The sequence below is a fragment of the Crotalus tigris genome, unplaced genomic scaffold (assembly GCF_016545835.1).
Source record: "Crotalus tigris isolate CLP2741 ecotype Arizona unplaced genomic scaffold, ASM1654583v1 scf7180000019175.708988, whole genome shotgun sequence".
NCBI classification, from domain to species: Eukaryota; Metazoa; Chordata; class Lepidosauria; order Squamata; family Viperidae; genus Crotalus; species Crotalus tigris.
The window spans coordinates 281,444-304,426 of NW_024097417.1; the positions used below are offsets into that span (position 1 = coordinate 281,444).

The 22,983-nt window shown below is 35.3% G+C and overlaps 1 protein-coding gene across 1 annotated transcript in view; it reads left to right on the forward strand.

The window, feature by feature from the left end:
- The window catches only part of PDGFC (platelet derived growth factor C), a 254,493-nt gene extending 244,485 nt beyond the window's left edge, over positions 1–10,008 (forward strand). Inside the window, exons 4-6 of the mRNA XM_039360889.1 lie at positions 4,181–4,388; positions 7,544–7,761; positions 8,359–10,008. Of these exons, the coding sequence (XP_039216823.1) occupies positions 4,181–4,388; positions 7,544–7,761; positions 8,359–8,475 (543 nt within the window). The 3' untranslated portion in view covers positions 8,476–10,008. The remainder of the gene's footprint in view (positions 1–4,180; positions 4,389–7,543; positions 7,762–8,358) is intronic.
- The last annotated feature ends 12,975 nt before the right edge of the window (positions 10,009–22,983 follow it).

Consider the following 22,983-nt stretch of genomic DNA (forward strand, 5'->3'; position numbering starts at 1 on the left):
TAATATTTATTTGCTACGTATATGTAGGGGTGTGGGTCTATACATATGTTCATAGTATGTTTAAGTGTGTGTCATGTATGTGTTTCACTTTGAGAGCGGGCAACTAAATTTCATTTTTGATGTGTGCCGTTGTGCCCACAGTAAAAAAACGACAATAAAGGTTATCTTATCTTATCTTACGTTATCTTACCTTACCTTACCTTACCTTACCTTACCTTACCATCACACACGCACAGACACACCAGGAGATGGGCAACTCAAAACTTTCACAAAAATGTGAAAAACGAATGAATGAATGCTAATTAAAGCTAACTTTGCTTAGCTTTCAAGATTGGACAAGTTCCTACTGAAACATAGTATAAATAATAATGTATAGATTGGGAACCATGTATTCAGTAGTATTGATAAGATTATTGTAAAGAGTATTTTGTGGGACATGGGTATAGTTATTGAATACTAATTAATCGTTATCTCATGGCAATCTTTATTTTAGTATTTGTGTTCCATTTATGCTTTCAGAGTATAGATTTTGGTGATTTTAGTGAAAGCACAAAGATCCTACAGGAAAAAGGTTTGTTGTGTACTGAACCCAGCTCTATTTTGATAGCTTCAAATGTATGCAGGAAAATATTGTATAAATAGCAGAACAGGAAATTCCACTTAATCCAATACTAATTGTCATTTTTGGCTTCACTACAAGGAGTTGTTAACTTAGCATATTTACATATGGGTTAGTTCCTATCCTATTCACACATAGTATTATGACTGACATAAATTATTTGAAGCTATCTAATACTTAAATGTGTTTTACATACTAAAATAAATATATATAACATTCTACATTTTTTAAAAAATGAGATATTCCTCCCCGGACAAAGGGGAGGAGGTGAGCTTTCCTCCGATAGTGGTAGAGCTCCTCGAGACCCCAAAGCTTATTTTGGTGGTCGGAGGGTGAGAGCTCCCACGGAGTCTGAGATGTCCTCCACATTCAAGGATGCCTTTGCCCTGATTTTTATCCAGGGCAAAGCTAGACGCTGCTTCCACATCTGCGCTTAAAATGAATTTGTGAGTAAAATTTAAAGCAGACAGAGCTGACCAGGAGAGATTAAAATGGTGATTATTTTGAGACTTTAACTCTGGAAAAGAATTTATCTTCTCCTTTTTTCAGTTAAGAGTGGTGAAAAATGGCGGAGATGTTGATTCTTTAAGTGAAAGGACTGGAACTTCTATTTGGAACAATGTAACAGATTTTGTATTTATATAAAATGCAAGAATCTTCTTTTTTTTTCTTTTGAGGGGGCTTTTGTCTTTTTTCCTCCCCTCTTTTTTTGGTATTTGTTGATTTTATAAGATTTTAGCAGACTTTTTAACAAGTGGTCTTAAAAATAAAATGGCTTCAAAGCGTCTCGGAGCTTCTATTGTTTTTAAAGCCTCGATCTTCCCGGTAATGCAGACAGCTCAGCAAGCTAAGTTTAAGTTACCACCACCTTCTCTATCGTCATCAGCATGTATACTTAAAGATTTACAGGATGCCTTGGGAAATATGGCACAACAGAATAAAGAAGAGATGGAGGAACTTTTTGAAAATAAAATTAGGGAACTGAAAGAGGACATAGTGTTCGCGTTTCAAAAGTTTGTTGGTCATATAGATCGTCTGGATGATTGTATTGATGATGCTGTGGAAAATTTTGAAAAACTGGAAGATCAAGTTGACAAAGTAGAAAATAAGATGGAAATAATACAGGATGAAATTACTATGTTACAATATAGAGACATGGAATTTGCTTTAAGAATAAGGGGAATGAAGGAAGACATGCAAGAGGATTTGAGACAAGTGGTGGTAAAAGATATAGCTTTCATTTTGGGGGCTGAGCCTGAAGAAATACTGAGAGAGACGGAAAAAGTTTTTAGGGTTAATTCAAGGGTTGCGAGGCAGAGGAATTTGCCACAAGACGTGGTTATTTATTTTTCTAGGAGATCACTTCGTAATGAAATTTTACAGGCTTTTTATAAGCAGAGATTTCAAATTGCAGCTCAAGATGTTATAATTTTAAAAGAAATACCTTCAAAAATTCTTAGAAAAAGAAAGGATTTTGCTTTTTTGGCTGATGAGCTCAAAAAACGACAGGTCCGGTTCAGATGGGAGATACCGGCTGGAATAGTGGTGAATTATGCGGGGATATATTGTAGACTTAATACAATTTTAAAGGTGAAAGATTTTTACACTTCTGTTTTGAAGGCGGGCTCTCCATCATCTTTACGACCTGAGATAATAGAAGAAAAGTTGGAAGAGCAGCTGGTTGAAGGTGTTATGTTATTGGATGTAGGAGACATACAGGCTGAACCTCTGCAGCAGTCTCTTGAGACAGAAGATTTTTTTAAAAAACCGAGAATGACTCGTGCAGCCTATAGACGTAAAGTAAAAGAACAGCAGAAGGCGAATGTTGGAATAAAGAAAAGGAAATGATGAACTTTTGTAGTAGTTTTTTTTTTTAAGATAGAAAATGTTTTAAAGGAATAGTGAATGATTTGTGTAATATGTAGATGTAAAGAAAAAGAACAATAAATGTTAGTTTAGCTGGTAGTTTGACTTAGTATGTTTTAAAGGAATAGTGAATGATTTGTGTAGTATGTAGATGTAAAGAAAAAGAATAATAGAAGGTGTTGATTTAGTGGAGAAGTTTAAATATTTGGGAGTATATATATTATAAATTTTTAATTTAAAGTGTATAAAAATAATTATGAGACATTATGGGTAAATGTGTAAAAGAATTTAAATTCTAAGGATCTCTGTTGGTGAGAATTTTAGTGATTAAGATGAATGGTTTGCTGAAACTTTTTAAGTAGGAGGGTAATAGATTTATAATAGATTTACTTAGGGGTGGGGGAAAAAAGCAAAGAGCTAAATTTATCAAATGTAAGTATGTTGGTTGGGTTATATTGGAGGGAAAATTTTGTGTTTATTATGGATGAATGGTTGTTTAAAAGAAATATACACCTCTGCGTGGAGAAGATGGATAAATTACATATAGAGTAAATATGGGTTAGAGTTGATATGGGATTAGAAAGTATTATTTAGATTATGAATAATTTTTAGTTTTTAATTTGGAATTGCTTATATTGCTATTTTTTTGTTTTTTTGCTTAAATTTGTTTTGTATTCGAGTTAAAGCACATTATTGATTTTGTTATTTGTATAGTTGGATAAGTTTATTTAGAATTTGCTTGTTTATTTGTAACCCTGTAACCAGCTCTGGGAAGTGAGGGGGGGAGGGAGGGAGGGGGCTATTTCAGGGGGGGATATTGTTAAAAACTTGTATAAATAAAAAGAATGAGATATTCAAATATTTGAATATTTTTGGTAAATATATGACACGAGAGGTAAAATGGCAATGGTCTTATTTTAACTATATCATTCCCCATTTCCAAATGTCAATATTTATTATTATTTTATTTTCAAACTTTTGGATTCCTGCCACTGTTTTTGCCTCTTTTATCATCATAACTATGGGATTTTTTTTCCTTCCAATGAGTGTCCCAGCATAACATCAGTATTTATCTCCTTGATTTTCACATTTTGATTTGCTCTTTGCAGTTTACAAGTGACATTTGGTAGAAAAAAATGAATAGATCAAACCCTTAGTGTTGCTTAGAATTCTGCTATCATGGTGGATAATTTGTATTTGCTAGATAACTGCCACAAAACCTGGCAGTTTCTTTTCTTGTCCACTCATGACTAATACAGTGTTCTCTACAGAGTTCTCTACAATTCTGCTGATATTCTTCTGAAATCGTCTCATATATTTCTAAAATTAAAGCTGCAGTATCTGGCCTAACAGGCAGGATTTTCCATTCTAATCCCCATTTAATAAATTTTTTTCCCATCAGTCAAGCTGTTGGTCAACACTGTATGCATTGTAGAAGTATAACATTTAGCTTTAATCTGGAGCAGTTTATCAAACAATAGGATGAGATTTCAATTGCTTTTGGAGGTGAGAGTACGAAGTCTTTAATTTCTGGATGACGTACAGAACAGCCAGTTTCTAGTATTTTTATTACTGGATGCTAAATAAATGTGCAGCAATTCATTTTTCTTATGTTTGCTTTTATAATATTTTGCAATTAGGTATCTTAATTACATACACCATATAGAGATTAATATTTGTTTTTTCTCATTGTAGCTTCATATGGAATCAGTCAGTCCAACAGTGTTGCCACCATCAGCTTTACCATTAGAATTGCTAAACAATGCTGTTGCTGCATTTAGTACCATAGAAGAACTTATCAGGTACCTTGAGCCTGACAGGTGGCAGTTAGATTTGGAAGACCTATACAAACCAGGTTGGCACCTTCTGGGGAAAGCCTACATTCATGGCAGAAAATCAAGAGGTAATGTTCCTATTTTTTTTCTCTTTTTCTTCTTTCTTTTATTGAACATCCAAAGCCCTTGATAAAACCAAATTGTATATATCTGAAACCATGAATTGATGGCATATGTATGTAAAATGATTATTTTGAAGCTGTTTACTACTTTCAGAATGTAGAATAAGACTCTCTAGAAATGTCTAATAAATGTTAATGAATTTATTTACCAGAGGATAACTAAGTTTGTTTCAGAGTCAGCAGGCTTGGGATCTCAGGAAAACAGAATTGCTGAAATGCCCACACTGTATATCTCAAGATGCTCTCTCCTAGTTTTTAAAATTAATATTGATGTTTTTTATTATATAATTTTAATGTTTGCTTTTGGTTTATTTTTATTGTAGTCCAGCCACAATAATAGGCAAGGGATGGGCAGCTATATAAATATGATAAATATGATTATCCTCAATTCAAGGATTGGGGAAGATGACTATATGCTCTGTGCTCCAGCACTATAATTGATAGTGATTGCCAAGGTTACCCATACTTTCTAATGATAGTGCTTTAGCCAGTAGAAAAGAGGACTGAAATATTTTTTCAGTGCAAAGTCCTTGTTTGTTCAAACTGCCAGTTAATAGATTTCTATCCTGACACTCCTTGTCTAACCTGTTTCTCTGCTGACTTCTTTATGTGTTTTAGGATTTCATAAATCCATGGAGTATACATGTTTTGAACTGAAAACCTGTGGCCCTTACCCAGAAATTAATCCATCTAAAGCTATAGAGTGTAAGCTAAGTAGAAGCTACTGTGGACTGAGAGATTCTAAATCCAACCCAGCAGTTATTTCTTTATACTCTTAAACATAATTAAAAACAAAACAAAACTATTCCCCTGACTAGTAAAATAATCTTTCTAAGCGATGGAACATGAGGCACAGCTGCACTGATCCTTCAGGGCAGATTTGTTCTACCTGTTTGTCTTCCATTTTTTTCAGCACAGGATTCATGTCATTCAAAGCATTAGATAAGGTACACTGTGGAATCAGTAGGACAGATTCATGTTAAAACATGTCCCTTACCTGCATTGTGCACCGGAAAATAGTTTCCTTTTGGTTGCCTTTAAAATTTTCTTATATGCTGCAATACTGCTGCATACTTATAAGAAGACCTGTGAATGTCTGTTTAGAAGTAGATCTCACTCTGCTCCAGAGGCTTGCTTTTTGGTGTGAATTCAAAAATACTGCCTTAATGTATTTGATAATTACAGTAAGTGAAACAGGAAACACACACAATGTTATGTGGGGGGAAAATGTATTCAAACGAAATTTAAAATCACAATAAACTTAAAATATTACCTGGAATGATGAATAAGCAAATTTCTCTAAACTCACTTGTAGATGTTTGACTAGTCTGAAACGCAGAATAAAGATATAGCTGTCATATTTTAGTTGCATCTTGATTTTTAATTTCTTCAGTGAAGTACTGCTGTTCTTGAACATATTTATTTTAAAATACATATGTGATGTCTTTTTGATTAAAGTATCACTTTTATGGAATATGACTATTAATGTCATTATGTATGTTTTTATGTGGGGAGACACTTTGCATTCTTGCCAAATGAAGCATGGGCATTCCATTTTTAAAAAGCAATATGAGGAAATAATGATTTTCCCATCAACTTCCAAAAGAAAACAATATTGAACTAATCTTTAAAAGTATTTGAATAAGACACTAAAGTAGATTTGCCATTGAATAAACATATCACAGAATTGTGACAGACATATTAAAGGACCACCCTCAAACTGCATTACCAAGTTTGAAATGTAATAGCCTAAAGCAGAAAATGTGCCCCGTTGAGATGACATGGTATTCACTGTTGACATGCAGAATTATTGCAGAAATGAAGGGTTTGGGTTCTTTTTAATTTTAAAAAATTACATTGAAAGCCATAGTTCCTGGGGCTAGTCTTCACAGTTTGTGAGAAGCATTTTTTTAACCTATCTAGTATGAACATTACCCTGTTTGGATTGGAATTAGTTTTCGGGTAATAGTTCTGAATCATAAAGTTACATTGCCATTGCAAACAAGCCCCCCTCCCCTTTTTAAATTGTTTGACTAGCATGTTAAACTTGGTGAATGAATGAGAACCAGTTCAATTTTTTTCAGAATAATACAGTTTTCAGTTGAGTTTCTTTCACAGATCTATTAACTTTTTCTCTGGCCAAGTAAATATTTATAGGAATATAAACATTTACTAATACACAAAGCTAGCATTATGTCCTGCAAATTCTTAAAAGACACATATCAGAAAGATAAGAAGAATAAATGATTTCTCCCCCACTTCTTCACATAAGAGACTTGTTCAAGCACTTTGTGAAACAGCTGGTCAATACCATGTGAAGTAAAGTGCTACAATTATATATTTCAGTATAATACATTTTGATAAAGCATAAAATCCAGTTGGCTAATCCAGATATTTTAATATAGAATCAATAATAGGGTTAGATTTTGAGGTTGTGGTCTCTTAAGAAATTTATACTCCTAAAAAAAATCTAATTTAAAAAGTAAAATTAAAATAGGCCACAATATGACCAAAGCTACATAGAATCATGAGATTAAAACAGAGATCTCTCTTACCTTGTCCTTTACCAACAGGAAAAAAAATACATTCTACTGATCCAGGGGCAGACTTTTTTCTAGAACCCCACTTTTTAAAATGTATTTTGAAACATGATATATACTGTAGTTAAAATCTACAAACTTGCGTATTTCCTTCTTATGGGCTTAAGTTATTGATACCAAAGTCCACCATATCTGAAGGGCATCAGATTAGGCCATCTAAGAAAAGGAAAGGGAAAAGAGAAAGAAACATTCATTCTTGACTGGCCATCAGTAATCTTGAAGTTCCATCTTTCCAGTATAAATACTTATGTACATAAACATCAGAAGGTAAATAGATACTTACAGCCATAGACGTATTAATTTTATTGGTAGGTTCCTAACTCAGAAAAATATTACAACTGTATAAGTTATATCTTGAAATTCACAAGTTCACTAAACCATAGAAAAACCTATTGGCATGGTAGGTGTCTCTTAAAAATATTTGCATAGCTCTTGTTTCTACATTGTTTTTCTGAAAGAATTTCATGAACAAATTACAATAAATGTTGGCTTGTTGTTCAGTTGTAGATTTGAACCTGCTGAAGGAGGAAGTAAGAATGTATAGCTGTACTCCACGCAACTTCTCAGTGTCGGTACGAGAGGAATTAAAACGAACAGACACCATTTTTTGGCCACTTTGTCTGTTGGTTAAACGCTGTGGTGGAAATTGTGCCTGTTGTCAACATTCTTGCAGTGAATGCCAATGTGTCCCTACCAAAGTCACCAAAAAGTATCATGAGGTATAGTATTAAAAAAAGGGGGGCCAAGGAAAAATATAATAATATAATTAGCAAACTGTCAGCTTGGATGGCAATATTTGGTAGATTTCAACTTATAAATAATTTTTTGAGGCAGTTTTTCTTGTCTTGACAAGCTGACACTTTAATAAGTCCTTTATTTTTCTAACTACTGTTGCTTCCAACTGCTAATTTGCTAGGAAATAACATGTAGAAGCAACTACAGTCCTCATCTGTAAGGATTTGATTGATGGCTACCCATCTTAACTTCTGTAATCTGAACTAGGATAAGCTTTTGCTTGTAACTTATTTCATTATTAAATACTAATTGGGAACTCGAATTTATGAGGATCAGAATTTTAGAAATTTAATTCAGTTATTATATTGATTTATATTTGCAAATCTTGGAACAAAGAAGCCAAAGCCTTCTTTGGTAAACTATTTTATGGGCCAAGATATATATAAATCATGAATATGATTGCAGGATGAATATGTATCTGTCACAGAGAACTGATTTCTAATATAAGAATATGTTTTTTTATATAACAATTTGCTTATTTTAATGGCATTTAAAATGACAGCTGAACTGTTCCCTTGCAGGTCCTGCAACTGAAACCCAGAAGTGGTGTAAGAGGATTGCATAAATCTCTGACAGATGTCCCTTTGGATCATCATGAGGAGTGTGACTGCGTGTGTAAAGGGAATACAGAAGGATAAAAGGAACTTCTTTCTTCTACAGCACATTGAATTAGAGGCTTATTATGTTCTGGGCCTTGTGCATTAATCTTCTTGTATAATCTCAGTTATTTCCTTTGAAAATCTTCTGTGTTCAAGCTTGATGGTTTTGGGGAGATGAAGAGAGAAGAAATGAAACTGGGATTATGCATGCAATGTAACAGCACATGAAAGCCCATTAAAACTATGGGCAGAAGGCATTAATGAGGATTTTTTTCCTCCACCTTGATATAAATATATAATATCATCTCTCTTGCTTATCCTGAATTTTAAAAGATTTAAGTTTAGAAATGCTCAAAGCCTGAACTCTTCTAATAGTCTTCCTTCTGCAGGTCAGTTACTTCTGGCTTATCATTCTAAACATCTGGAATCTTACTTCACTTATTGCAGCAACTCCTAAACATCCTAAATTAAAGTGTTAATTGCTTAAAAACTGTGTTATTCTGAGTTAAACTTACAATTTTCACTTATAGATGTAAAAAAGACTGGACAATTTTCTATGCTTTTTCCCAGTCAGGTTCCTGTCATTTAGCAAAAATGCCTGGTCAGTATATATGAGCAGGGAGGAGAAGATTGAAGCCAATGAAGTATCTTTATTCCTCCGACTAGTGCCTTCAATGTTTTTTTGTTTGTTTATATTTTTGTTGTGTACATTTTTATACTCTTTTTTATGGCATAACAATTTGTTTTTCTAATTTTGTTAAATATATCTATTTTTTACCAAAGGTATTTAATTTTCTTTGTATTTACAATCTAGAAAAATTGTATTTTAGTCCTGAGTCAACATTACAGGAAGAGGATAAGAATTACTGGTTGTATAATTCGAAGAATGTAGTGGTGCATGTACACATAGAAAAATAAAGCAGACAAAAATATCATTCTGACTTTACAATTGTAAGTAAGTAGATTCATGATGCTGGGATAAGAAGGAACATAATAGCTGTTTTAACTCTTTTTATATTCTAGTGCCTTGATCTAGAGAGAATGTCTGTGAGCATAGAAGCAGGCTTCAGCATGCATAGATAAGAAAATAAATACTATTTGTTGGATGAGATATTACTGGCATAAATCTGATAAGCATCAAAATACTCATCAGAAGATAGCTGTCAGCCCACCTTGCACTGGCTTGAATGGGTTACATATCTGTACCATCTACATTCTGGCAGAATTATTTTTTGCAAAAATATAGTTTTTATATGTGACCTATGATAGATTGGGAAGCAGGTATCTTCAGGAAAATATCATAAATTCCAACACAGAGGGGTCTTGTCACCAAATGATATAATGGGTTGATTAAAATATGCACATATTTATTGCTACAGGCATAAGGATTTTAATATTATCATTGACAATTGCTTCCTCATAAGGCACATGGTTTCCAGGATTTTAGTGATGTACAGTATAATTTTTGAAATGTGGTTTTGCTTACAATATGTACAGTTTATATATAAACCAGTACATTTATTCTCTTGAATAAGAAGGGAAGAAGCAGTAAAATATTTTGCTTGTAAAATACTTCTAAATTGTCTAGTGTTATTTTGTGTGAATGCCTGTTTTCTTTTACTGTTTGGATTTATGTAATTCACAAAATAACTATAATTACTGGGATAGAAAGAACTTACTATCCATATCTACCCATGGAAGGTAGTAACATTTAATTTAAAAAAGTATAGTTTTCTTATCCTGTGGCATATGCTATCTAGCAATCCAATCTGTTCCATTTCAGTTGCTACAGGAAATATATGAACAGCTGCATGCAAATATTTTCACTTCTGCTTAAATTGTATATTTTATTGAATGCCTAAAATGAACAGAAGTTGAAACAACCTCAGCAGGAGAAAAAGTTAAACATGACACCTTTCTGCAAATGTTGATGCATACTTGCTATTTCAGTTGTGTACAGATTCACAATAAATTAATAGTAAATATGACAGGTACAGAAACTTGGACCCTTTCAGTCAGTATTTTGTAACACCCCCTTTTCAGAAATAATAATGTCCTAAACTTCCTATGGCTAGCTCTTTCTTACCAAACCTTTCTAGCTGGGAAATATTCTTAGGTTTCCTTGCATGGAGACCATGTGTAAAATCTTCCCACAGATTTTCAATAACATTTTAACTGAGCTTTTTGAAAACCTTCCAAAACGTTTAGCTTTCTTAGAATTTTTCTGAGACACATTAAGTATGATTTTTTGCTGAAATATCTAAATTCTTTTAGCTTTGATTTCCCCTGCCTTGAACATTAGCTTCTAATATTCATATTCATATTCAATTGAATCCATTCTCTCACCTGAACAAATGTCTTGTGCCACTGACTGCCACTTGAACTCAAAGCCAAATAGAGCCACTTTATGGTTCCCTTTAAGTCAAGCAGTGAACATGCTAAGGCATTAAAATCATCTTTTCTTGTTTTTCCTCCACTAATCCATCTTCCCACAAAACATCTGCTTCTGATAAAGTCTACCTAGTTGTATACAGTACATAGCAGTTTTTTAGGTAATATATTTACCATTCGTGTTTAGCACAACATGATCCCTCAAAGTAGACCATCTCTTTCTCTATCAGGATCCACAGTAGATAGTCTCTCCATCTACCTTTGGTGGTCTTGTCCTTGCCTACCCTTAAAACGCTTAAGTGATTTTGGCCGCTCTGGATCTAGTATGTTTTCACCAGGTGTAAAGCTCTTAACCTAATATGGTTTGTGATCCATCCTTTCTCTTCACCACAGATCTTATTTAACTATTTAACTCTTCACTTTTTACCAACACACATGAGCCCACATTAGCTTCTTGTTTCTTCCTTTTCACAACAGCTGTAAAAAAATATAAAAGGTTACCTCTTTTTAGGTTAATATATCATGGATGATCATGTTCCGAGATGACAATATTCAGATGCATTATGTCACTGTGGGGAAAGAATTCTCAATAGGGAAAGTGAATTTTCAAATGAATAGGACAGATTAAACCAAATGGAAACAAATGGAATTTAGCCTTGGAGTTGACTCTCATCAGAGCCTATTGTAAGTTTTAGCAGAACGTTTCCATGGCAACTCATGAGCTTCCTCCTTTTAGTAAGACATTTGTTCTCTTTGAAAATAGCAATAGAAGGACAAGAAGTCACCAGCGATCTATAACTTATGAATATGTATATTTATATTACCTATTACTTATGCATATGTATACCTGCATCATTTTCCCTAGTTTCTTAAAATGTATAAATATCAGCGCACTTTTTTTGTTTGCAGGGCTGTCTCTCAATATCCTTTTGATGGGGTCCCATACTGCTTATATAATAAACACTGCAGTATGCCTTATTTGCTTTTTGTCCTGCATTTTGAGTCTATATCATAAAATTTAAAAAGTATCAGAAGCTTTTTATCTCTGCACATTATCTAAACAAGTGTCTCTGGACTAGATAGGTCATAAAATGTTTAACAATTAAAACATGTATGTATGTATGTATATATGTATGTATGTATGTATGTATGTGTATATATAAAACCAGTGCAATAGATGTTAATAGATTTGATAACTAAAGATAGATGTTATCTTTAGTTATCAAATATAGAAAACTCCAATTCTGCCTTCTCTGGATTCTGCCATAAGAGGGAGAGAAGGGGGAGAACAAAGGGGCTTTATGGCCCTCACTTCCTTCAGTATACTTCTAAGGAACTGAATGTGTGTATTGCAAAAGAACTAACCATAAGAATGGGGCCGTTTTCCTTTCATGTAGTTTCTTTGAAGTCTCCATCCAGCCGGGCAGTAATGAAAAGGGGGTGGAAGTGTAATGCCTGAGACTGTTGCTGGAAGAAGGGGGTGATTGGGGCTACTGGGGAAACCCTTAAAACCTTGAATTGGAGAGCTTGGACCCCAAGTCCTGTCTAGAACGCCTGCAACCATTTTCTCTTAATAAAGGATTCCTGTTGGAAGAATTATTCCAAGAGTTCTGTCTTCTTAAGATGCAAAGTGGGGTGGGTCCTTACAATGACCAAGAAATGGGACATTTAACATACTCAGGTCCCAGGCCGAGGGACATAACCAGGTCTACTTGGCCTTCATCGTAATCTGTGAAGGGTGAATGTCCCAGAGGGCAGGGGCCATGGCAGAGTAGGCATGTCTCCTAATCCCCACCAGCCAATATTCTTTGGCTGATGGGACCTGTGCCATAGCCAAATTTCCAGACCAAATTGGATGGATAGAAGATGATCCATTAGGAAATCTAAACCCATGATGTGAAGAGCTTTAAAGGTGACAGCACCTTGAATTGCACCTGGAAGCACCCTCTTGGCCAGTACAACTCATGTAGCAGTGGTGTTACATGTGTTGAATATCCAACACCATTTACTATCCATGCAGCCATACTCTACACCAGTTAAAGCTTCCAAACATTGAAGAGCAACCCCATTTAGAGCACATTGCACTAATCCAGACAGGAAGTCATAAAGGCATGAGTGAGTGTGAACAAAACCTCCCTGTCCAGAAACAGGTGCAATTGGCATACTGTACAACCGTAAGGTGTGCAAACATCACCTACTCTTGTAAGAAGAAACATGAGTCCACGAATACCCCCAGGTTTTGCCCAAGGTGTTCTGGGGCAGTGCCACCACTCCAGAACCCACGGTGGGGTTTATTATCAGCAGAAGACCCAAATAACCAAAGTCGCTCAGACTTTTTTTGGTTTGATTTAAAGCCCATTGCATCCTATTCAGACTCATATGGATCCTAACCAATATTTCCAGATGCCTGGCATATATAGCAATATTAAAATGCTTTAAAAATGAAATAAATGTGAGGCTGGCCTATTCTATTCACTTAGCACTCTAAGCACCAACCTTTTAGCGTGAAACAGAGTTGCAGGCTGTATGCTAGTCAAATTTTCTAAAAAGATGCTGTGTTATTTTACTTGCTAATAAAACTACTACATTATTCTTTTACTCCTCAGACGGTAACCATATTAATTTCTTGCAGTAACAATAAAGAAGATAAGCTTGTAGAACTTTTAAGGTTATCAAATTTATTATCATTCAAAGTTTCACAGATTACAAACCATTGTATGGATGATTCATGGGTCAAAATACAGTATTTATATCTGCCTGCAAGTGTATTTTATCAGAATTTAGTATTCACTCATTTAAGAAATGTAGATGAACATACTGATAACAGTTGAGATTGAACAATGATTTTAAGGAAAAATAAAAAGTTCTTTTATCCAATAATGTATTCTTTATGAAGATATCCCTTTACATTTTATGTTATAACTGTGGAGGTATGTACTGTATATTAAGTTTTCCTCATTCAATATTGAAATAAATAATATTACTTGAACTTCATTTTACAAAAGAAGAAATAGTTGTTGACACTTTTGTCAGTTCAGTTTCTCAACAGAAATATAATAATTAAAGACATATACAGGTAGTCCTCGACTTATGATCACAAGTAAGCCAAAAAATTATGTTGTTAAGTGAGACTTTGTTAAGTGAGTTTTGCCCCATTTTATGACCTTTCTTACCACAGCTAACTCTAGTTGATGTTAATAATCCAGTTGTTAAGTGAATCTGGCTTCCTTATTGACTTTGCTTGTCAGAAGGTTGCAAAAGGTGATCACATGACTTTGGGACACAGCAACAATCATAAATATTAACCAGTTGCCAAGCATCTGAATTTTGATCACATGATCATGGGAATGCTGCAAAGGTCATAACTGAAAAATGATCATAAGTCACATTTTTCAGTGCCGTTGTAACTGAATGGTCACTAAATGAACTGTTGTAAGTCAAGGACTACCTGTATGATTTTTTTAAGTAATAAATTTTGAGCATTTAGTTGCCTTTAGAATTCATAACTGCAGAACTATCTCCTGGGATATTTTTTTGCAGTATTCATTTGTATTGCTTGTATTGACTTAGTTTATAACAACTAAAGTTAAAACTTGCAGTTAAGAGTTTCACTTGATAGTAAGAAACTGTATCTAGAAAAGTAATTTTATTTATATCACATATTTAATTTTCAACCTGGCATGGTTATATTCAGAAATTTCAGTTGCACATTGGTATACAGACAACATAACGCTCAATCTTGAATTGCAGTTGAGTTGTTACATCATCTCCTTTTTAATGATCTCACTAACATAAGGTACAACTGAGATATAGTTTTCTGAAATCTGATATTGTTTTATTTTAAAATTAAAATAGTTAATACAAGTTGTCTTTCAAGATATTACTTATACATGAGTAATGTATTTAAGGAACTGTGATCTCTTGAAAATACAGTGGTCACAGTGACAAATACAAAATTGATGTTTAAGCTCTCATAGTTTACATATTGCTATATTGTTAAAATAGCACTACCTATTCCATTCAAGAACATATTGGGAAGGGGGGGAATCCATAAAAACAACTACAAATAAACTCTCTTGTGAGAGTATATCCCATCTCACCAGTTAAAGATTAAACCAAACTTCTACGACATGTCAAATTATGGAACTCAAGGACCAGTAAAGCATCTGCCATTGCCAGCAATATGTAGCAATAATTGTTCATTATAATTACTATAATAAATCCTTGCAAAAGAGACAAAATTATTTCTTCAAATTCATTGCTTATAAAATTGAGAGTTAATGTTGGAAAACTGTTTTACATTTTATTTTTATGAAATACATATGTATTTTGACTATATAAGATAGGTAAATACTAAAAATAGGATTTGATAATTTAAACATTACTGAAAAGTATAATAATAAAAAAAAACTCAGACTCTGTTGTGGAGGACATAATCTGGTGATCTCCAATTATCTTGGGATGCAGTTCATTGTTTTTCATATTGCCTGTGGCATTTGGAGAATACTAGGTTTTGTTCAGCTTAAGTAGACATAATTATGTTAATTTTCAGTCTTGTAATGATGTAATAGAGAAATTTAAACAGCACAAACCCACCTGTACTATAATTGCTGGTGTAGTTCTTATAACACCTGGTCCCTTGTAAGTCTTAAATCAAGGTCACTGAAGCAAAACTATTAATCCAAGAAGCACTAACTCAGATATTTAGGCATGCATTTTATCTGTCAGAACTCAGATGTTTAGAAAGCATTACTTGTTGTATAACATTAAAATGGTTCTAAGGCAAGGTTAATTGGTGAACACAGCTGATTTTGTGTCTAAGGCAAAACTAGAACTCATAATCTCCTGGTTTTCCAGCCTGATGTCTTAACCCTCTGCACCAAACTAGCTCTTGGAAGGATCTGACTGTACCATTTTGGCTACAGTCTTGTCCAAAGAAAATCAAAATGGATTGTGCCCTGAAATGTAATACTTTATTGTTCAAATATTAATAAATACTGTTACTGATAGTGAGGTACATACTGCAGATATATAGACAGGTAGGCCTAAGACCTGTTGATCTACATAGAGTTCTTTGATCATGTGATTAAAGTTTGTATCCCTTATTTATATCATCTCTCAGCAACCTTTTCAATCCCCCATTAGATTCCTTCCACTGCTTTAGATTTATAGTTTTGATGAAATATTAAAATACTTAATGACAGTAGCTGAAAGAGGGCAGAGCATTTTTTTAATAGTGGTAAGAGTGGGCCTTGGAGGAAGAGAAAAAGTAAAAGAGTGAAAGATTGGTGAAAGAAGATCAATGAAAAAGTATACAAGAATAATCTTCCAACAGAATTAATGGCAGTATATGTAATGAAAGAGGATGTGGAAGTTAGATGAAACAGAGTGGAAAAATGTAGAAGCCAAAAAAAAAAAAAAGGTAGGGTAATACTAATGAACATATTAAAAAGATGCTTGGTGAAATTATGAAAGAAGCTATATGAGAAAAAAAAAATTGGCATTATGGTTGAGCCACTGGGCTAGAAGCCAGGAATATAAGTATAAGGGACAAAAGAAGAGACAAGCAAAAGTAAAGATATATAGAGGCTTGGAAAAAGAGACTGTAGATAGTCTCAGGAATTACAAGGGTAAAAAAATTCAATTTGGGAGTGCCACCTCACAAAGAAATCATCTGCCAGTGATTACCAGATGACACTCAATACTCCAAGAACACAAAAACCCCTTCAGATACAGTAATCTCAGTCTGAAAGGAATATCCCAAATATTCAATATCCCAAATTCAAGTCTTATAAAGCTAATGCTTGGGCCTAGCTCTAGGGGCACTAGCAGCCAATCCATCTGCTTCAGAAGTAAAACGTATATATGGCTTTGTGCCTGCTGCAATTGTAAACTGCCTGGTGCATGGGAATTTAGCTCCAAAGAGGTGGCATAGTTGTTTAAAAACAAAAATCAAGCACACATTTATTTATATGTAACTATTCACAGTTTGAGTTCGCCAAGCTTAACATGGATTGTTGGAGATGACAGTATTTTATATGAGTAGAGGCTCCAGGTAATGGAGTTTTCCAACAGAGATCTATGTATATTGTTTGTTTCTTTATCCTTTTCTAGTAGCCTCCATCACACATTCCATTCCATTCCAACTCCGTCTTAATTGACTTATTCAGTGTTTTTCAATCTTAGCAACTTTAAAATTTGTGGACTTCAGTTCCCAGAATTCCCCAGTCAGTTTGTGATTGGGCAATAGTTATAAAGTACTTGCATGAAGAAATGGACGTAATATTACTATTATAATAATTCTACTATGTCAAAAAAGGATATATTCACCATTTCTTATTATAAATAATCCAGAAAACTATGGTACATAGTATGAAAGAAAATTATTATAATTTGATAATTGACCAGCTTTAACTACAAGATGTATATTTACATCTCAGGCTTAACCACTTGAAATTAGACCCTATATTTTGCATTGGATACTCAGTGTAATCTGTTTCAAAAGCTGCATTCAAGACAGTATAAAGAAAAGTGATATTATCTTCAAAAAGCACTGCAAATCTGTTACAGCAGTCTTTTATAGTTTTGATATCAGATTTTTCAGGACACCCAGAAAACTTTTGCTGGGAGACTGCTTGCAGATGCAGTCAGGAAAACCTAGTAAACATTTTTTTCCCTTTTTTGAAAGTTATTAAGGCATGTTGTCCCCTTTATGGATTACTGCCTTGTCGTGGCGAAGAGGCTTGTGAACTTAATGAAGCTATAAGCTATGTCGTGCAGGGCCACCCAAGACGGACAGGTCATAGCAGAGAATTCTGACAAAATGTGATCCACTGGAGAAGGAAATGGCAAACCACTCCAGTATCTTTGCCATGAAAACCCCATGGACAGTACTAAAAGGTAAAAAGATATGATGCTGGAAGATGAGCCCCTCAGGTTGGAAGGTGTCCAATATGCTACTGGGGAAGAGCAGAGGGCTAGTACAAGTAGCGCCAGAAAGAATGAAGCGACTGGGCCAAAGCCGAAAGGACGCTCAGCTGTGGATATATCTGGTGGTGAAAGGAAAATCCGATGCTGTAAAGATTTTTTCTCCATAGGAACCTGGAATGTAAGATCCATGAATCAAAGCAAGCTAGACGTAGTCAAAAAAGAGATGACAAGACTGAACATCGACATTTTAGGAATCAGTGAACTAAAATGGACAGGAATGGGTGAATTTAACTCAGATGACTATCAGGTATACTACTGTGGGCAAGAATCCCTCAGAAGAAATGGAGTAGCCTTCATAGTCAATAAAAGAATAGGAAAAGCAATACTGGGATACAATCCCCAAAATGACAGAATGATCTCAATTCGAATCCAAGGCAAACCATTCAATATCACAATAATCCAAATCTATGCCCCAACCACTGGTGCTGAAGAGGATGAAATTGACCGGTTTTATGAAGCCCTACAGCACCTTAGAGAATTAACACCAAAAAATGATGTCCTTATCATCATGGGGGATTGGAATGCTAAGGTAGGAAGCCAAAAGATAACGGAATAACAGGCAAGTTTGGCCTTGGAGTACAAAATGAAGCAGGGCACAGGCTGATAGAATTTTGTCAAGAGAATACGATGGTTATAACAAACACTCTTTTCCAACAACCCAAGAGACGGCTCTACACATGGACATCACCAGACGGTCAACATAGAAATCAGATTGACTATGTGCTCTGAAGCCAAAGATGGAGAAGCTCTATACAGTCAGTAAAAACAAGACCAGGAGCTGACTGTGGCTCAGATCATGAGCTTCTTGTTGCAAAATTTAGGCTTAAATTGAAAAAAGTAGGGAAAAGCACTAGGCCACTCAGGTATGAACTAAATCATATACCTGATGAATATACAGTAGAGGTGACAAATAGATTTAAGGAATTAGATCTGATAGACAGATTGCCTGAAGAACTATGGATGGAAGTTCGCAACATTGTACAAGAGGTAGCAACTAAACCATCCCAAAGAAAAAGAAATGCAAGAAAGCAAAATGGCTGTCTGAGGAAGCTTTGCAAATAGCTGAAGAAAGAAGGGAAGCGAAAGGCAAAGGAGAAAGAGAAAGACACACCCAATTGAATGCAGAATTCCAGAGAGTAGCTAGAAGAGATAAGAATGCCTTCTTAAATGAACAGTGCAAAGAAATAGAAGAAAACAACAGAATAGGGAGGACCAGAGATCTCTTCAAGAAAATTGGAGATATGAAGGGAACGTTTCATGCAAAGATGGGCATGATAAAGGACCAAAATGGCAGAGACCTAACAGAGGCAGAAGAGATTAAGAAGAGATGGCAAAACTACACAGAAGAACTATACAAGAATGAGCTTAACATACCAGATAACCACAATGAGATGGTCATTGACCTCGAACCAGACATCCTAGAATGTGAAGTGAAATGGGCCTTAGAAAATCTGAGCAAAAACAAAGCTAGTGGAGGTGACAGTATTCCAGCTGAGCTATTCAAAATCTTAAAAGATGATGCAGTAAAAGTGCTACACTCAATTTGCCAGCAAATTTGGAAAACTCAACAGTGCCCACAGGATTGGAAAAGGTCAGTTTACATTCCAATTCCAAAGAAAGGCAATGCCAAAGAATGTTCAAACTATCGCACCATTGCACTCATTTCACATGCTAGTAAAGTTATGCTTAAAATCCTACAAGCTAGACTCCAGCAGTATGTGGATCGAGAACTACCAGAAGTACAGGCAGGATTTCGAAGAGGCAAAGGAACTAGAGATCAAATTGCCAACATACGCTGGATCATGGAGAAAGCTAGGGAGTTCCAGAAAAACATCTACTTCTGCTTCATTGACTATGCTAAAGCCTTTGATTGTGTGGATCACAACAAATTGTGGCAAGTTCTTAAAGAGATGGGAATACCAGACCATTTTATTTGTCTCTTGAGAAACCTATATGCGGGTCAAGAAGCAACAGTGAGAACTGGACACGGAACCACTGATTGGTTCAAAATTGGAAAAGGAGTTTGGCATAGCTGTATACTGTCACCCTGCCTAATTAACTTATATGCAGAGCACATCATGAGAAAGGCAGGGCTAGATGAAACAAAAGTTGGAATTAAGATTGCCAGGAGAAATATCAACAACCTAAGATATGCAGATGATACCACTCTAATGGCAGAAAGTGAAGAGGAACTAAAGAGCCCCTTGATGCGGGTGAAGAAGGAGAGTGCAAAAGTTGGCTTGAAACTCAACATTAAGAAAACCAAAATCATGGCATCCGGCCCTCTCAATTCCTTGCAAATAGATGGGGAAGAAATGGAGGTAGTGACAGATTTTATTTTTCTGGGCTCCAAGATCACCTCAGATGGGGACTGCAGCCAAGAAATTAAAAGACGCTTGCTCCTGGGGAGGAAAGCTATGGCAAATCTAGACAGCATTCTAAAAAGCAGAGACATCACCTGCCAACAAAAGTGCGTATAGTCCAGGCCATGGTTTTCCCAGTTGCAATGTATGGCTGTGAAAGTTGGGCCATAAGAAAGGCTGAGCGCCAAAGAATTGAGGCCTTTGAACTATGGTGCTGGAGAAGACTCCTGCGAGTCCCTTGGACTGCAAGGTGTTCAAACTGGTCAGTCCTAGAAGAGATCAACCCCGACTGCTCTTTAAAAGGCCAGATCCTGAAGTTGAAACTCAAATACTTTGGCCACCTAATGAGAAGGAAGGACTCACTGGAGAAGGGCCTAATGCTGGGAAAGACTGAGGGCAATAGAAGAAGGGGACGACAGAGAATGAGATGGCTGGATGGAGTCACTGAAGCAGTAGGTGTGAACTTAAATGGACTCCAGAAAATGGTAGAGGACAGGAAGACCTGGAGGAATGTTGTCCATGGGGTCGCGATGGGTCGGACACGACTTCGCAGTTAACAACAACAACAACAAAGGCATATTGTATAAGAATTAAAAATTACAACAATATTGCAATGAACTTTTTTCAGTAGCTCTTAATATTTTAGCACTACCATGCTGTGTCAGCGATCTCCAAACCCATAGTTCATTATGTAGCTAGATCTTTGAGAGAGAAAAAATATTTTGAAGACAATTTTCATAGTCCATAAGAGTGCAAAGGCAATATCAACAGCTACTCTTGCAACTTTATTACAAACATATAGTATTGTAAATGACATTTCTGTCCTAGCCTGAGCAGAAGACCTCCAACTGTGTTATTCAGTTATCTAAGGAAGGTTTATTTGGAAGAGATCATCTCCTTTGAAGAGATAGGGCAAGTTCCTTGCAGCAACTTATGCAGACTGTATGTATGTGTCAAAAGGGGCCATCTGATGAAAGTCTGCAAGCCCCACCCTTAAGCCCCACCCTTTTTATGTGCAGCATCCAAGAGAGGCATGCGGCAACCATAATTCCTTGGTTTAAAGAGTTTTAATTTGGACACAACCAGCTAAATCCAGTCTACAAAAGAGAACGCAAAAGTCAAACTTTTCAGAGTATCTTGTCTACAACATCCTATTCAAGCAAAATGCAAATAACAGAACAGTATAGACTGAATCCAATGACAGACCAGTACTATCTGCAGTATAGTGATGGAAACACATAATTTTTATCTTCAAATAGCTTGCAGACTGTCACAACTTGCTTCAGCAAAATTATCTATCTGGATAAGCTATGCTGGATGCCAATTAATTGACAAAAACGCAGTAAACAAAACTAATGTGTAGCAGTTAAAGCATTTTAATAGCAATGGAAAGATCCAGTTTCAGGTCCAATGTTAATCATGGAATTTTATTGAGTGATTTTGATTTTAATCATATCACACATGTTGTTAAGGATAAAAATTGGATGAAAAAATACTATATAAGCCACTTTGAGCACCGGAAGAAAAATGGGATATAAATCAAATAAATAAATCCTCGACTTAATGATCATAACTGAGCCCAAAATTTCCATTGCTAAGTGAGACATTTGTTAAGTGAGTTTTGCCTCATTTTACAATCTTTATTGTCACAATTGTTAAGTGAACCACTGCTGTTGTTAAGTTAGTAACAAAGTTGTTAAGTGAATCTGGCTTCCCCGTGATTTTGCTTGTCAGAAGGTCACAAAACTTAATCACATGACCTGGGATACTGCAACCATATGAGCCAATTGCCAAGCACCTGAATTTTGATAACATGATCATGGGGATGCTGCAGTGGTCATAAGTGTGAAAAACAGTTATAAATCATTTTTTTCAGTGCCACTGTAACTTTAAACAGTCTCTAAATGAATGATAGTAAGTTGAGGACTACCTGTAGTAGAACATTTCTTCTCTTAACTATTTCTCTTACTCAAAGCAGATCTGAAAGCCTACCAGTATTTAATTATATTCATTCTAATTTCTTCCATTTATAATTTAGGTATCTTTAAACCTTTTTCATTGCTTTCGGCTCAAGTGTGAATTAAGAATGAGTGTATGCCTAGGAGACAAAGGAGACAACTAACATGGCATTTGCACTAACATTTTTACACAAATGCTACATGATATATTTGTAGGAGACATTGGGAAGCAACCAGATAAGAGGAGGATTTTATGTCACTATGCACATTATCATGTTGGCATCATTGTTTCTTGATAAGAAGTATTGAATGAACTCTGCTAAACAGGAGAGGTTATTCAGGAGCAATTGTGTAAACTTCCTCTCACCAGCAATTCACCTCCCAAGGACCCTGATCTGATGTAAACTCCCCATCACAAGACCTATCACAGACCCTCACTTGACATACGCACACCTGAAGCCCTTATAAACAGAAGAACACTGGCATCCCCTAAACTCTGCTGAAGATGTTACCTAGCCTGATAACGAAATGTTAGAAACCAACCCACAAGCTCGGAGAACGAACCTTCTCTCTCATCCTACGCCCGAGCTACAGATATATGTCACTATTACAAGTCACAACTTTATATCTGATCCCAGAGTCTCCCCAGGACCTGCACAACCTTGATCCAACAAATATAGAAAAGAGATACTATCCCAGTCTGACATGGATACACTTTGTATATCAATTTACTGCATGCATTCCAAGAAAGATATAGTTCTACAGAAACAAGAAAGGCACAAAAATGTAATTGGTCTGCCTTCATTTTTTTTTTCATAAGAGACCATACATAAGGGATACCTTAT